The following is a 13232-nucleotide window of genomic DNA, read 5'->3' as shown; positions in this document are numbered from 1 at the left end:
ACTCCTCATTTCTGGCCCCACCCTGGAGCCTGCACCCCCAACCAGAGCCCGTACCCCAACCCCAATTTTGTGAGCATTCATGGCCCACCATACAATTTCTATTCCCAGATGTGGCCCTCTAGCACCTCTGAGCTAGAGCAAAGTGGTGGATCTGGATCTAGCTCTGAAAATCTTAAGGGTTCAGGTACATACTGTGTATTTTCAATCATTGGAAATATCACGTGGTTTAATTAGTAATTTCACATATGAACAGCAAATACGAAACTCAGAGAATATCACTGAAGAAATTCCTAGCTAAAAGCTATGTTAAGACTGAGTGTGTATGTAAGTACTTCAGGGTATTATTCATTACAGCGGTATTGCGATTATCCTCAAGAAATTCAAAGTTAAGGTTCAAACTATATTAGAAATCCAAACACGTTGAGGTATGGGATGCAGTTAGGGCACCCAAAGAACCTTAACTCTGTCCTATAGTGACATGGAGGAAATATAAAAATCAAAGGTAATGTCTTCATAACTCAGGTTAATCTTATTTGAGACCACACCCTGTTATACCTTAATCATAATTATATGGTTATTGCATGGTGCCATTTGGGTAGATAGGGTATTGTTGAGGGGCTTTGTGTCACTGTAAAGACCCCTCTGGAGAAAGAGTTATGCTGGGGTCCCACTGAGGTGGGAAATATGTAGCGTTCTTCCTCCTTTGCCCCAAAACCTCAAGATATCTGCTTTGCTTTGTCTGTAGCTTCCTGTTTGGAATCTTTTGGTTAGGAAGGAGCTGGCAGAGGCTGAAGCAGGGAATTTGAGTCACTTGGAGTTATCTCACCAGAAAATGCGTGAGTCAGACTAGCTTTGGAGAGGTGGATGTTAGATCCTGCTTCCTCCTGGGGTGGAAACCTGTGTGTATACAAGTGTTTACTTGTTGGACCAAATGTGCACACCTGTGGCCTGTCACAGGGTGGGTAAAGAGGGGGCAGTTCTGTACAAGATGTAAGCATGTAAGCATGTTCAGGGGATTGCCTCAGAGCTCAGATGGTGGGTGGGCAAGCCTTTATCACTTGCACCACCTTGGGAAAAGCATTCTGGCTAGCAGACAAGTGGCATAGCTGTGAGGTGACCCCTCTGAGTGCCAAATCTAGCTTACCTGCCAGCAGCTCTGATGAGTTGGAACACAGCTGCATCATTCACTTCATGCCTTGTGAGGCGCTGGAAACTCTAGTGCAATAGTCATTTTCCCCACCTTCTTTTCTTCTCATTATTTGCAGTTTACAGCAACAGAGCTCAGTCACTTAGGTGTTAAGTTTCTTGCCCTTTTAAGCTTACTGTGTATCTTTTGTTCTAGGAGTCATAGCTTTTATTAGATTTCATTACTTCCCCACAGCTTACATGGTAAAAGTGCGTCAGCTAAACTGATATGTGCTATTGGTATTGGAATCCGACAGGTGAGATAACCTGCCCAGTCAGAGTTCCAGTGGGTGGCTGACTTCCCATGGGCAGGGCCTGATGGGGGCCCTATAGTTAAGCTACTGGGAACTTGTTAGCTACTGAGGTTTAAGTTCCAGCTGAGCTCTAGCTGCTGGGAAGAGTTTGGGCAGATACAGATACAATGCAAATTATCTGAATCAAATTCTAGAACAGGGAGTGGCTCTTATCAAAAGTAAATGTCCCTGCTGCCCCATAGCCTCACCCTGTCTTGTTGGGCTAGTTGAGGTGGGGGGGGGAGGGGGGGGAGAGGGCAATGGCAATTAGAATCTGGGCTATGGCAATTAGAATCAGGGCTACTCTGGTCTCTGAAGCAATAGATGCAGGTGAGATCTTTTTTGGCTGTCTTTTTGCCTTAACTGCAGCTGGAATGTAACTTGGAATCTTTGCCAAGAGTGTGTGGGCTCAGACTCCACCTTGCCTGCCTGCCTCCTCTAAACTTGGCCTGTAAATCCTCTCTGTGGAGCTCATGTGATGGGAATTTTGAAGACCAGGCTGCTGGCTCTGGCTTCAGCCCTTTGGCTTCTTGCTGAGACTTGTTTGAGAGCCACAGAGCAGGTTGATCTTGTATGTCTGATCTTGTTTCTTTGACGCCTGTAGTTTTGACTTGTGCAAATCTCTTTGGGATGGAGGAGGGGAGAATAGAATCTGGGCATATACTCAGAGTGATGTCTTCTGGTTAGCAATTTGGTGGGGGAAGGAATTGATTAAATCTGGGAGGGGCAGGAGAAATGAATGGAGGTGTAGCCCATCTGGGAGCTCCATCCAATTCTCAGAGCACCCAGATTACATCAGTGGAGTCATGGCTGCACAGCAGAGAAAATTTTGGGTTAATATATATTCCTAGGTTATCTTCCATCAAGAAGAGATTATGCTAAGTAGATGTTCTGCCCCTCCCCTCTCTGCTGCCCCAATTCTTTAATTGCTGTTTAAAATTCAGCTGAGTAATTGCCCTGTAATAATGGAGCCTGAGTGTTAGCCACATTGCGTTCCTTCCTTTTGCTTAGTAATGGCCTGCCTTCCAGCCCTGAATAGCTTTTACCCCTCCTTGCCATTTTCTGTCCAATCCTCCCTTGGGCATACTGCCGAGTTTAGGACTTTGAGGCAACTCTTGTGTGTTGGCAGAAGGCACCCTGCTGAATTAGAGCTCTTCTTCCCTTCCCTATTCAGCAATAAAAATTCCGTTCGCAGTGAGGGTGTGAGAGGGAGCTCTTCACACTCACCAGTTCTCATGCCCCCCACCCCCCAAATTAATCCTCCTCTAAATGAAACCCGGTGGCAGAACCACAGTTTCCCAGTCATGGAAATCTGGACAAGGTACTCTTCCCTTCACCCAGCAGGCTCTCTGTGTTCTGCTCCTGGGCGCAAAGAGCACCGTCTTTACAGTACTCCACTCCATGAAGAGAGCAAGTGGTCCCAGCAGCAACCACGTAGTTCTCTCATAGGCTAACCACTGTGCTACCCATATTGTGGCATTTCGAGATTTGGAAGTGGCGAGAGATTGAGACTTCTCCCTGGCAGCTGTGTGAGGCCGACTGTTCAGGAAGGTTAGAGTGAGGAGAATGAGTCTCCATTTAAAAATAGACTGGCCCGAGCCCTGGATAATGTACTGTAGGCAGCAAAGCGGCAGTGACCCTGGCATTGGGGATACGTGTCTGAATGTGGGGGTAGAAGGGAACCTTCAGACAACGGCACTTGCCACCCTCACTGCAGGCATTTGTCATGAGAAGGAAAACTCGTTTCATCATAAAAAATGTTTTGTGGCGTGGAAATGGTGGGAGTTCCACCTGGGGCAAGCTCTAGGTTTCCCTCCAGGAGGGAGGGGGACACAGTTCTGGTCAGGATGAAATTTGTGAACATTGCCCCAGCCAAGCAGAAACTTGTAGCTGCCCTGGTGCACAATGTGGAGCTTCCCCGCTCAGCTGCATCCAAATAGGGCACATGAATCTAATCTCTTACTCTCTTTCCTCTCTAGATTTATGGCTGGTAAAGGGCTTGTCATCTACCCGGAGATCGGGGACAAACTGGACATTATCTGTCCCAAGGCGGAGCTTTCCAGACCTTATGAATACTACAAGCTGTACCTGGTGAAGCGGGAGCAGGCAGAGTCCTGCAGCACTGTCATGGATCCCAATGTGCTGGTGACTTGCAACCGGCCAGAGAAGGAGATCCGCTTCACCATTAAGTTCCAGGAGTTCAGCCCCAACTACATGGGCCTGGAGTTCCAGAGGCAGCAGGACTACTTCATCACATGTGAGTCCTCCTCCTCCTCTTCCTCATTACCCCAGCTTACAGCTGTCTTTCCGTGCACTTCCAAAGCCTTTCAATGGCCTGATGTTTGTTCCCCCATTAAACTCCCTTTTAGTAGCTGTCTGGGCCAATGCTAGGGCATGTCTTCGCTTCACCACAAGAGGGCATACTTCATTGTCTTGCTTAGAGGATCAAGAGGAGGCTTACAGACAGGTTTAGCGCGTAGGGATGTGTTTCTGATTTGGGCCCTGCTCATGGCTGGCACATATGGAAACTCTCCTTGATCCTGTCCTGTGGGGGATCAAGGGGAAGGGGAACAGTGGTGAGGAGTGGAATGTAAGCTGCCTCTTGGGTTGGTGTATGGTTCTTATCCTGCCAGTGTGCTGTGTGATTAAGTACCCCTCATCTTCCCTCCACCCCCCTCAAAAAAACCACAACATACTCTTGTTTAGTTAAAGGGGCAGGGAGTATTTTCTCAAATTCCAAATGGACCAGGGAGGGGAAAGAGCCATGTTCAGTGACTTCTTTGCAGCCTCCTTGGAGCATGTGTGTTCAGTGATCTCTGTGGGGCAGGAAAGAGGTCAGTATGTGAGATCTTTTTTAAGGGCTTGTTCTGGAAGTAGGAAGAACTTTGTAGTTAATGGATCTCAGGGTAACAGTGAGAAATTGGCCCAGTGTAGGAAACAGCTGTTCAGTTTCCCTTCTGGACAGAAGTTAAAATTAAGCACATTGGCTGCTTGGAGCTGCCCTTGTTGAAATTGACCACAGAGTTGCCTGGAGAAGCAGCCCTTGACAAAGGATCTTGGCATTTAAACAAAACATATTTGCAACATTACTGGTACTGCCTTAGTTTTGACATTGTTTCATTGCTTCATAAAAAATGAGGAGGGGGAAGGACTGAGGTTCTCCAAAGCCTGGAGGTCCTCGCAGACACAGGAAAGTGACCATGTTGGATGTGCCCATCCGATCGTGCCTCTTCATTGCTGTTAGAAGAAGGAGACGCCTCTACCCCTGTATAGCTAGGACTCCTTTTGATCTGCCCTGAAGAAGGGGAGGGTTTCTTTCCATATGTTGACCTTTTTTTTTTTTGTATGCAAGGGCACTGCAATCACCTCATCTCCTGCAGTCAGTTTGGTCATGTTGGGGGTTCAGTGTGCTGTGTCTGGATTCTGTTAGCTAGGCTTCTCTTTCTTTTCTCCTGTGGATTCTCCTGAACTTTGCTGTTTCCACTCGACTTGGCGCACTGCACTATAACCCAATAGCAAGAAAGCAGGAAAAGGGCACAGCGGCCCCGCCACAACTCATCTGTCACCTCATGCATCGTTGGCTCCCCGTTTGCTTGCTTGCTGTCACATGCTGCTAACTTGCCAATCAGCAGCCTGGACCAAAGGTCAGCCTGCGGTGCCAGAGTCGAGCTCAGAGACATGTAATTGGGCACATCTTATTCAGCAATCTATTCTAGCCCACATATCTCATCTTGGCAGTTGGGTGGGGACGGAGTCTACCAAGCAACATTAACTGTATGCTACAAGTACAGCAATTGCCTGGTTACAGTGACTGCCTTTGTGGTAGGTGCTTACAGGCTCTTTGTGGGGCTGTGCTGCTCATCTTAGCTAGCCAGATCCAAATCTTCCTGGAGTGTCTGCATTTGCTTTGGGTTAAACTGAACAGAACCTGGTGCCCAGAGAGCAGTAGAGATGGGCTCAGGTTACAAGATTCAGAGCCAGATACAGATTTTCAGACAAACCCACTTTTGGGACTGTATGAATCTAGACTTTGGCTTGGGCCCATCTCTAATTCTTGGTGGGAGCAGAGGCTGGTGTTGGAACTTACAGAAAGTTGACACTGTTGATGTGACTAGCAAGCAGAAACTGAACTGGTCATCTGAAGGTGCAGAGTGTGATGTCTTTGCAGCCATGGTTTGTGCTGGGAGGGCCTGAAACAACTCATCTACAACCAGCTCATTATGGTTTAATTTTCAAGAACAGTTCAAAGTTAGGGGTGGAAGAAACCAGATGTTGGCAAGTCAGCGTTACCAGTTGTTGTTTTTTGACCTGCCTTCCTCAATCTCTCCTGAGAATGGGGAGTCAAAGAATCTACTCCTGCCACCCCCCATTCTTGGGTAGATCAGCTGATGTCTCCCAGCTCAGCACCACACTTGTTTGGTGAGGCCTAAGGTTTGGGAGTCAGTGATGAGACTCAGTTTCTCCCACCCCTTTTCCATTGTTATAAGGGTGCCAAGAGGAGTCAAGGGGTTTTGGCAACAATGATAGAAACAGCTTTAAAACAGGGTGTTCTTGGTATAGGGGTGGCAGCATTGAGAGTTGTCCTTCCTAATTTTTCCAACAGCAAAGTAGCCTGCCACTTGACTCCCGAACTAATCTTCATCTTCACTCACAGTTGCAGGTTCTAAGCTGGGATTGTGGTTCCATCGTCTCACCCTGAGTTAACTCCCCTACCCACCCAATCACACATGCATATGCTTTATTCACATGCTTCTTAATTCCCAACCACCACTTGCTTCTGCAGGATGTTGTTAGAACCTTGAATGGAGAATTGGAAGCTCATTCCTGGGGCCCCCATCATGTGCAGCCAGCCATTGCTGCTGCATGCTATCAAGGGCCCAAACACAGATTGCCCTCTCCAGCATGGCAGCTGTCAATCTCAGCTAGGTCACACCTCAGTCCTTTCCACAGCTTCTCAGCCAAAGGAAGATCTGATTGAGCTGCAAGTTTCCCTGCAGTGGGCAAAAGAGGGGGGAGTTGAGGGGGCTAAATGCAAAGGAACGAGTCAGCCTTTCATATCCCGGGCAAACATCTTGAAGCACTCGGTCACTGGTTTTTCCATGTTAAGGGTCACTGCAGGTCAAGTTCAAGCAGAAGTCGACTCTTCAAACTAATGAGGATTGAAAGCAGGGGTCCCAACCGGGGCCTCTGTGTTACACCCCATGGGACATCAGGGATTCTTGTACCAGAGCTGACTTCAGCAGTTCTGAGCAAGAAACCCACCGACCTCTGTAACTGGGGAGGGGATGTGCGGGGGGGAAAGACTGATGACAATTCATGCACCAGAACAAGCCCTTCTAGCTCAGGGGTTCTCAAATTGGGGGTCGGAACCCCCCAGAGGGTCATGAGGTTCTTACATGGTGGGTCATGAGCTGTCAGCCTCCAACCCAAACCCCGCTTTGCCTCCAGCATTTATAAAAGTGTTATAAATTAAAAACACTTTTTTTTATATATTTAAGGGGAGTGTCGCACTCAGAGGCCTGCTATGTGACGTGTCACCAGTACAAAAGTTTGAGAATCACTGCTCAATGTTTCCCAAACTTTTTAGTACTGCAGTTCCTTTACAGATGTTTTAAAACGTGATAGCTCCCCAGAACCAGTGCTGTTTACTTAACTGACTTGGGACATTAGATCCAAGTGTTCAGGACAGTAGATTCAAGAGGGACATTAGAGTTCTGGTGATTTTTCAACTTTATTCAACTATATACAATTTAATTATATAATCCAATCTAATCCAGGTGTCTAAAACTATAATTTGAAAATATGAATTGTTTGGCATGTTCAGGCACAGCTTAAAATTTTTAGTGAGAAGAATAGGCCTGTCTCGGACTGCACAGTAGAGCAGTGTTTGGTTGAATCTTTTAATGGTGCCAGATATAAGTCGTTTTCCAAGTTTAAATGATTTCTGAGTTTCGCTTTCACAGAAATTGTTGCTGAAAGTAGAGACTCTCAGAGATAACTGGAAGTGAATGAAAGCAGCACTTCATGGATTTATCACTGAGTTCGTCTTACTCTCCTTTAACGTAAATTCAGAATTCCTGGTTTGTTAAATTTGAAAACGTGGTCTTCCATGTGTGATCATTTGGTAATTCTAAGATTTACTTGAGCCAAAATACTTGATCTTGAAATGGAATTAGCTGTTACCAAGAATGGTTTTCAAATCCAATTGGCATCTGAAGGTTCATGTTCAACTCCAGGAAAATATTCAGCAAAATGGGAGTACAATCCAAGCAAATTAGTTTAATATTTGGCCTTTAATAGCATTTTGATCACTTTCACCTTGTTCTTTTTTAAAAGTCTGATAACAGTGAAAACATCTTAGTAACTCGTTTTTCAGTGTGGCATCTCCAGAAACAAAATTTCTTCGTTAATCCCCTGATTTTTCTCTTTGATATCTAATGTGTTTGTATTCCGACCTGAACATGTTAGGTTTGCCAGTCAAGTCCACCAGCTCGCATCATCCTGAAGTCCACACTTCATATGTAACCTTCAAAGCTTGTTTTCTCTAGGAGGAAAATCCTGATTTTTGTCATGCAAGTCAAAGGCACCTTGTAACACTTTTCCATGTGACAACCATCTGACTTCACTGTGAAACAAAAGCTGAGTGTGGTCAGAGTCCATCTCTTTGCACAGCATATTAAAACATATTCTGTGCCCAGGATTTTACAAAATTGACAGTTTTTATATAGGGTGACCAGACAGCAAGTGTGAAAAATCGGGACGGGGGTGGGGGGTAACAGGAGCCTATATAAGAAAAAGACCCAAAAAATCGGGACTGTCCCTATAAAATCGGGACATCTGGTCACCCTATTTTTATAACAATGTTGAGGGCTTTGTGTACTTCAAACCGCAGCTTCTTCGATGCCAAAGCTTGGTGATGAGTCATGCAATATGTCCAAATTGCTGCTGGTGCCACTTCTTTACTCACGCTGCAACCTCACTGTTCTTTCTGGTCACTGCTGCCCACAGACGTGGCATAGTTAAGACCTTCATCCACTACAAATTTGAAGATCTTTAATATTTCCCAACCAGTGTTTCAGTTGGCCTTTCTTTGCAAAATAAACATTTTAAAGCTATTGTACCTGCTTTGACAAATCTCACATAACGCAGAAGCTAAGCCATGTTGGCTGAGTCTATGGATTCATTAAGGTTCAGTGCAAAATATTTACTCTTCTTAACTTACTCTATCAGCTGGTCCTGGGCATTTTCTGCAAGGTCATCAGTGCATCAATGGAATTATTATTTGACACAGGAATGGTATTTAGTGCCATTGTTGCTTCTTACCCGGTCATAATTTTACATGTCTGTTGGTGATGGAAGTAGATGGGTCTCGCAGATAGAGTGTACTTATTTGTATTTTGCAATTCGCAAGGCCACCGTGTAAGATGCTTTTAAAGAACAAAAGAACAGTTGCTTCTTCAGATCTGACTTCTTTTTTTTTTTTTTTTTTTTTTTTGCTGCTTTAATTCTTTTCCTTTCTGAAGGAAAACACTGCAGTTCTTATTTACGAATTCTGGATGTTTGGTTTCTAAGGGCTGGTCTACACTGGGGGGGAGGGGGGGTCGATCCAAGATACGCAACTTCAGCTACGCGAATAGCGTAGCTAAAGTCGAAGTATCTTGGATCGAATTACCTGGGGTCCAGACGGTGCGGGATCGATGGCCGCGGCTCCCCCGTCGACTGCGCTACCGCTGCTCACTCTGGTGGATTTCCGGAGTCGACGGTGAGCGCGTTCGGGGATCGATATATCGTGTCTTAATGAGATGCGATATATCGATCCCGGATAAATCGATTGCTACCCGCGATACGGCGGGTAGTGAAGACGTACCCTAAATGTCTCTTAATTTCTCTGGCCTCATACTTTCTTTCACTAACCCTTGAAAAGAAATGACACATTGTGGTTATAGACTTTTTGCCATAATACTGAGAAGCGAAAATCCAAACATAACACAGCTATCATTGTGCTGTCTATTTTTTTTTCCTTTTCTGTTTAACTTCATTAAAATCCTCTTCAGTCAATCGTTTGTTACCTGTAGGCTTAGCACTTGGTAAAAATTGTTCTATTATAAAGATAAGATGCACTGTCTCTCCCTAAGCCTCCTTCCCCTATCTGCTAGAGCAGGTGGTGCTGCTGCTGGGCCCAGGAGCCTCCCTGTGTCCTCTGCTTTAGCAGGGAGCTTTCAGTACAGAGATTTCCCACCAGCTGCTTCCCCCAGCAGGAAGTCTTCCTGCTGAAGGCCCCCTGCAGGGGCAGAGACTGCAGAGAGGTTCCCAGTGCCAGCAGCAGCATAAGACGCAGACCCACAGGTAAGACACAAGTGATTTTTAAGACTAGTTTTAATACTCTTAATTAGAAAAAAACAAACAGCATATTGATGGCATTTTTTCTGAGATGCTCGTGGCTGCCTCAGGGAGCCATGTCTTAGTTTGGGAAGCACTGCACTAGCTTAACATCTTGTACTCCCAGAATCGGAATTGATAAATGCTTTGATTTCCATTCTCTGCTACTGATCCTTTCCAAACTCTCAAAGGAAAATGCTCTTGCTCTTGACACCCCCAGATTAATGAGAGGAAACCAGAGAGTGGGGATGGGTCATATATTTTTTCCCTCTCCTTTTTGGGGGAGGAAAACAAAGATTTTCGAGCTTCTGGCTTTCACAAATTCAAGGAATTGTACTTGGTGTTTCATATCACAGAAGCGCGTTGCTTAAATCTTTTGCCTTTAGCTCTAAATGGCTTTTTTCCACAAACAGTGATGGAAAAGTGTGCTGCAAAATATAAACACTGTTCATGAAGGAGGAATGACTTTGAGCTTGTCTGCCATCATGCAGGCAGGATCTGCCTTGGCTCTGCCAACACATCTGTATCACTCCAGTTCTTCCAGACCTGGGCCCCTCTGCAGCTCTGCCAGTATCCCTCAATCCTGACCTGTTGCATCACCTGTTGCTATCGTACAGTCTGCTGTTTTCATAATCTGAGCACATACATCAGTCAGGAATTAGGCTCAAGGTGTTAAACTGATTTAATTTTGACCTAACTGGAGTCTATTACACAAAATTTGAATCATGTATCAAAGAAAAAACTGTCATATCCCGCTTTTTACCAATGTCTGGGATGGCCTCAGAGACCTTTATAAAATCAGGCTTTACCTGTAAGTGGAAGTGGTAAATATAGCTTCCTGGCTTCTTGATCTGTTGTTGCATATCCCAGTAACTCGCATCCGATACAAGAGCTTTCTTGCAATAGAGGAATGTTGGGGAGCGTGGGAATCGGGGCTTTGCCTCTCAGTGGAAGTGAGATTTTGCCAGTGCCTCAGAATCCTGTTTAAAGGGCCTTCGCTTAATATGCTATTTCCCCCGCTCCAAGGGCCCCTAACAGGGGAGTTAAGGAATCTGGGAGAGCCCTAAGCCTGACACCCCCTCTGGCCCTAAGACCATTTCTGACTTTAATTTCTCTTGACTTCTCCACTCTTTGAAGCAGCCTCCTCGGCTCCAGGATTGTGTCTGCTGTGAACTGACCTTTGGCCCCTGGGTGGGCTGAAGATGCTCCTGTGATCTGGCTGTACCTTCTGCCGAGAAACCCCAGGAACTCACTCTGCCAAGGAATAAAATAGCCAAAAAAACAAAGTCAAAAGTCTCCCATGCAGACCACCCACATGTTCTCATTTTTTTTTTTTCCTTTCAAACTTGCCTTGAGACACAAAAGGTTTTTTCTTCCTTTTCATTTACTGGCGGCTTTAAGCCTTAGGGAAGCTGTGTTCAAACGGAAAGGAGCATGGACAGCAGCATGACGTGGGCTGCCCAGGCACTGGCTTCCCAAGGCCAGCTGGAAAATCCTCGCCATTGGAGCGAGATAGCTTCCTGGGGTTCATCCTCATTCAGTGGCTGCTCCCCCTTCTTTTCCCCCCTCACAGCCGCATTGGATATGCCAAGCTTCGTTTAGGGCCACTTTCATCATCTGGGGGCTCTGCCTAGCCCTGAGCTTAGACTGCTTAGCAATCAAAAAGGCCTTTGAAAGCTAACATAACCTCTCTCCATCCCCTTGGACTCCCAGCGCCAAGCTCTCGAATACCATTTTAAGGCTTTCATTAAAAGCATCTTTTCTCTAAGGGTTAGGCAGAGAAGAAGATTCCTCTCCCAATCCTTTTCTGAAAGAATAAGGCATGAGAACCCTCGTCTGTGTGTCCACACTTTGGCCAAAGTCTCCTTGGGGCTGCAACAGGAGAGCAGCACCTTGAGCTGAGCATCTTGGGCCCAGCCTATAGCACTGGAGCCTTGAGAACAAACATGAACCAGGGTTGTTTTTTTTAATTCCCACTTTGTTCTGTAAGTGCTTCAGTAAGCAGATGGCACAACACTTCTGCATGTCGGGGGCTCGAGTTTATGGGATGTTGGATTTCTGTTGGGGGTGGAAAAGGGGCATGCAGCTCTTCAACACCTGCAAACAAATGGCAAGTTCCCAACAATTGGTGTAGGTGTGGGAAGCTACCTTGGCAGGAAGTCCTTTGTCGTCTTGTGTCCTGTCCCCTCCATGCAAAATCACCCTAGTTTCCACAGGGCAGTAATGTATGAGTGGAAGCTGTTCTGACTCCTCTAGTCATGGGTCAACTCTTCTAGCTGGTGGCTTTTTGGGAAGAGTTGAAGGGTGTGGCCTCGGTAGCTGTGATTTTTTCCCCCTCCCACCCCTTCTGGTGGAGGATGCACAGACAAGAAACACATCCGTTCTAACACGCCTCCATGTGGCCAGTGGGGATAGAGGCCCCAGTGCTGAGATACACCAGGAAGTAGGAATGAAAGAAGGGGACCTCCTTGGGGTCCTGTGTGGCGATTATGGTAGGTGGTTTGGCTCTGAAGGAGGAGAAAATTCCTCAAAAGGCCATGCCCTACAGTAAAGCATACACCACTCACACCATCTAACAGCAGAATGAAAGATATGGGTGCAGATTTGCTTGTGGCATTTGCTAGTTTCCCCTGTCCCAGCCCCTTTCTCCATTGTAACTGGAAGGTAGGACCTGTAATCCAGTAGTGATTAACTCCTGTCTTCTACTTGTAAGAGAATCCAGACAGGGAATCTGTCAGTTGTGGAGGGAAGTGCAGGATCCAGAGGAAGCTGTAGCAGGGCATGGCCATCTTGGTTCTAGCTGTGCAGCAGCTGACTCTGAATAACATTTTTACTGCTGAGGTCCCAAATAATGGATTAGCAAACAGCCCCTGCCATGCAAACGTTTGGTAAACCATTTTGGTAAGCCAGCAGAGGGGTTAGATTCTGCAGCAGGAGCCTAAGGCAAGTACTAGTGCTTTGGTTTACTATTACACATTGATTACACCACTTGGTTTGGGAGACTATATTCCGCAGCATACGAGATCTCACTCTCAGGAACTTTTATATTCAGCCTAAATTGTGTCTTGTTAACTCCAGCCCACCTCACCTACTTGCACCCCTGTGTCACCCTAAATAATTTCCTCTCCGGTGTTTACACCCTTCAAATATTTGTAGACCCTTATGGTTTCCTCCTCCAGTAAACACCAGGACAGCTTTTCAGTTTTAGTTTTTATCTTACTAACTTACTCCAAGTCTTAATTATTTTTTCTGCTCCTCTGAACTTGGTCCAATTTGGAAATCTCTGGTAAAGAGGTGCCCAGAAATAAGTGTACTAATTCAGGTGTATTGGCACCAAAGCTGTATAGAGAGAGGAAATACTAGCTCTGTCCCATG

The 13232-nt window shown here is 45.9% G+C and overlaps 1 protein-coding gene across 1 annotated transcript in view; it reads left to right on the top strand.

The window, feature by feature from the left end:
• EFNB1 (ephrin B1) overlaps positions 1-13232 on the top strand; it is a 115862-nt gene that overhangs the window by 68373 nt on the left and 34257 nt on the right. Inside the window, exon 2 of the mRNA XM_065411156.1 lies at positions 3458-3735. Within this exon, the coding sequence (XP_065267228.1) occupies positions 3458-3735 (278 nt within the window). The remainder of the gene's footprint in view (positions 1-3457; positions 3736-13232) is intronic.

Source organism: Emys orbicularis, chromosome 9 (assembly GCF_028017835.1).
Source record: "Emys orbicularis isolate rEmyOrb1 chromosome 9, rEmyOrb1.hap1, whole genome shotgun sequence".
NCBI lineage: Eukaryota > Metazoa > Chordata > Testudines > Emydidae > Emys > Emys orbicularis.
Note: the sequence above shows the minus strand (reverse complement) of the source record. Positions and strands in the feature narration are given on the sequence as shown.